The following is a 2,057-nucleotide window of genomic DNA, read 5'->3' as shown; positions in this document are numbered from 1 at the left end:
AGTACATGGCTATGGCGGAGGGAGTGAAGGAAGCATTGTGGCTGTGGGGTCTTCTAGACGATTTGGGGATCGAGCAGGAAAGCGTAAACTTGTGGTGCGACAGTCAAAGTGCGATTCACTTGGTGAAGAATCAAGTTCACCATGCTCGTACCAAGCATATCGACGTCAGGTATCATTTTGTGCGAGATGTCATAGAGGAAGGCGATATTTCTCTCATGAAGGTGCATACGAATGAGAATCCCGCAGACATGTTAACCAAGGTGGTGACAAGCAGCAAGTTCCAGCATTGCTTGGACTTGCTTCATATCAACCCGTGTTGATTTGCCCAAGAGGGCATGGCCCTGCGGGGCAGTGATGGAGGTGAGGTGGAGACTATGTTGGAGAATAGTTTTAGAACTACAGTTAGCTTGATCCCGGTGGAGGGTACGTAGGCAGTCACGGTATAGTGACGCAGCTGGTTTGGCCTGTTTTTGGCCTAGGATCTCTTTGATGATGTTCGCGGTGTTCTTCTGGTGTTCGTTCAAAATTTGAAGTTTATCAAATGATGTACGAGGTGGAGAATTGTGATCGTGGGGGACAGGGAGGGCCCACCCACGTTTCCGCCGTTTCCTCTCGTGTGCGGACGAGCTCTCGTCGTGAGCTCGTGTCCGTGCCGCACGCGCTGCCTGCCCATGTGAGCTCGAGAGGACAGCATGAGTTTCGTGCGTCGTCCTGCTGCTCGCTCGAGTTTAGTGCCGCGTCGTTTCCCGCGCGAGTCCTTGTTTCCCGCCAGTCTATCCCGCCCACTAACTTCAGTTTTTTCTCCTATAAATAGGAGAGGTTGTGTGTTGTTTTTAGTGTGGGGAAGAGTGGGAAAAATCTCAAGTTGAGTTTTTTTTAGAGAAAAGAAAGAGAGGAAGAGAGAACTTGTATAAGTTTGGTATTTTTCCTCCATAGTGAAACCCCCTCCCGTGGACGTAGGCTAGTTTGCCGAACCACGTAAACATCTCGTGTTTGTATTTGTCTTATCTGTGAGTTGCCATAGCTTGTAGGTTCCCTCGAGATTTCAGTCCTTGAACTGATGAGAGGAAGAGTGTATATTTCACTTTGATGAAATATATCACTTTCGATTCTTGTTTCCCTTGAGAAATAAGAATTTCATTATCTATTCTCGTTTCCTTTGAGAAACAAGAATTTAGAGGTTGGCTTGTGCTTTTATGACAACAATAGCCAGGACTATCTCACAGGTGATATCGCTTCCGCGGCGGTGGGCGTGACTCCGGACCCAACAATCATTTTATGCACCAAATTTCTCTATAGCTTGTTGTTGGCATGTCAGTGTGTGACATAGTCGCATTTCAGAAATAATAAGAAAACGAGATGAGTTTAAATAGAGATCTAAGCTCCTGTGTTAATTAATTTATTTATTCCTCTAGCCTCGCCACTGTGCCCGATTTCTCATTACTAGATTTTGTATTTTATTTGGACTTTTATAACAGCATCACTCAGTTCATGTAGATAATTCAAAATAACTGATCAAGGATTGGAAAAAAAAGACGAAGATGCCAGCTTTAAGGTGCTATATAGGTACTCATGTGTGCACTGCACATAGATTCTTGTTGAAAGAATCTCGGGAGCGATCTGATGCCGTATAACAGGTCGTCAAGGCATATTAATTGGCACGTAAAAATGCACGTACAAGTAAAAACAAAATTTTGTTTACATAATTCTAGATTCTACATGATAATTTTAATATGACCACCTAATGTTTACTGTAGGCGTCAAAAAATGCTAATAGATATCCCAAGCATAGATAAGATCACTCAAAAATTCACAAGAACGATTTCATACTGTTTTTGTTGAAAAAAATCGAAAACAAGTATGATGTCCCTCCGCCGCGAGACAGTCTTTGCTGCCAGCCTCTAGGTCGCCAAGCGGGACAGTCTTGCTCCCATATCGCAAGCGACAGCTTTGCTGCCTCGCCAGCGGGACAGTCTTTGCTGTCTCGCTCAGCGAGCACAGTGTGATAGTCAAACTATTTGTAACTGCCCTACACGTATCCATTAACGCCAAGGGAC

The 2,057-nt window shown here is 44.6% G+C and overlaps 1 protein-coding gene across 1 annotated transcript in view; it reads left to right on the top strand.

Moving 5' to 3' along the window:
- LOC109845709 overlaps positions 336-2,057 on the top strand; it is a 4,787-nt gene continuing 3,065 nt past the window's right edge. The window contains exon 1 of the mRNA XM_020414979.1: positions 336-423. Coding sequence (XP_020270568.1) covers positions 336-423 — 88 coding nt within the window. The remainder of the gene's footprint in view (positions 424-2,057) is intronic.

This window comes from Asparagus officinalis, chromosome 6 (assembly GCF_001876935.1).
Source record: "Asparagus officinalis chromosome 6, Aspof.V1, whole genome shotgun sequence".
NCBI lineage: Eukaryota > Viridiplantae > Streptophyta > Magnoliopsida > Asparagales > Asparagaceae > Asparagus > Asparagus officinalis.
This window is presented reverse-complemented; position numbering and strand designations above follow the sequence as displayed.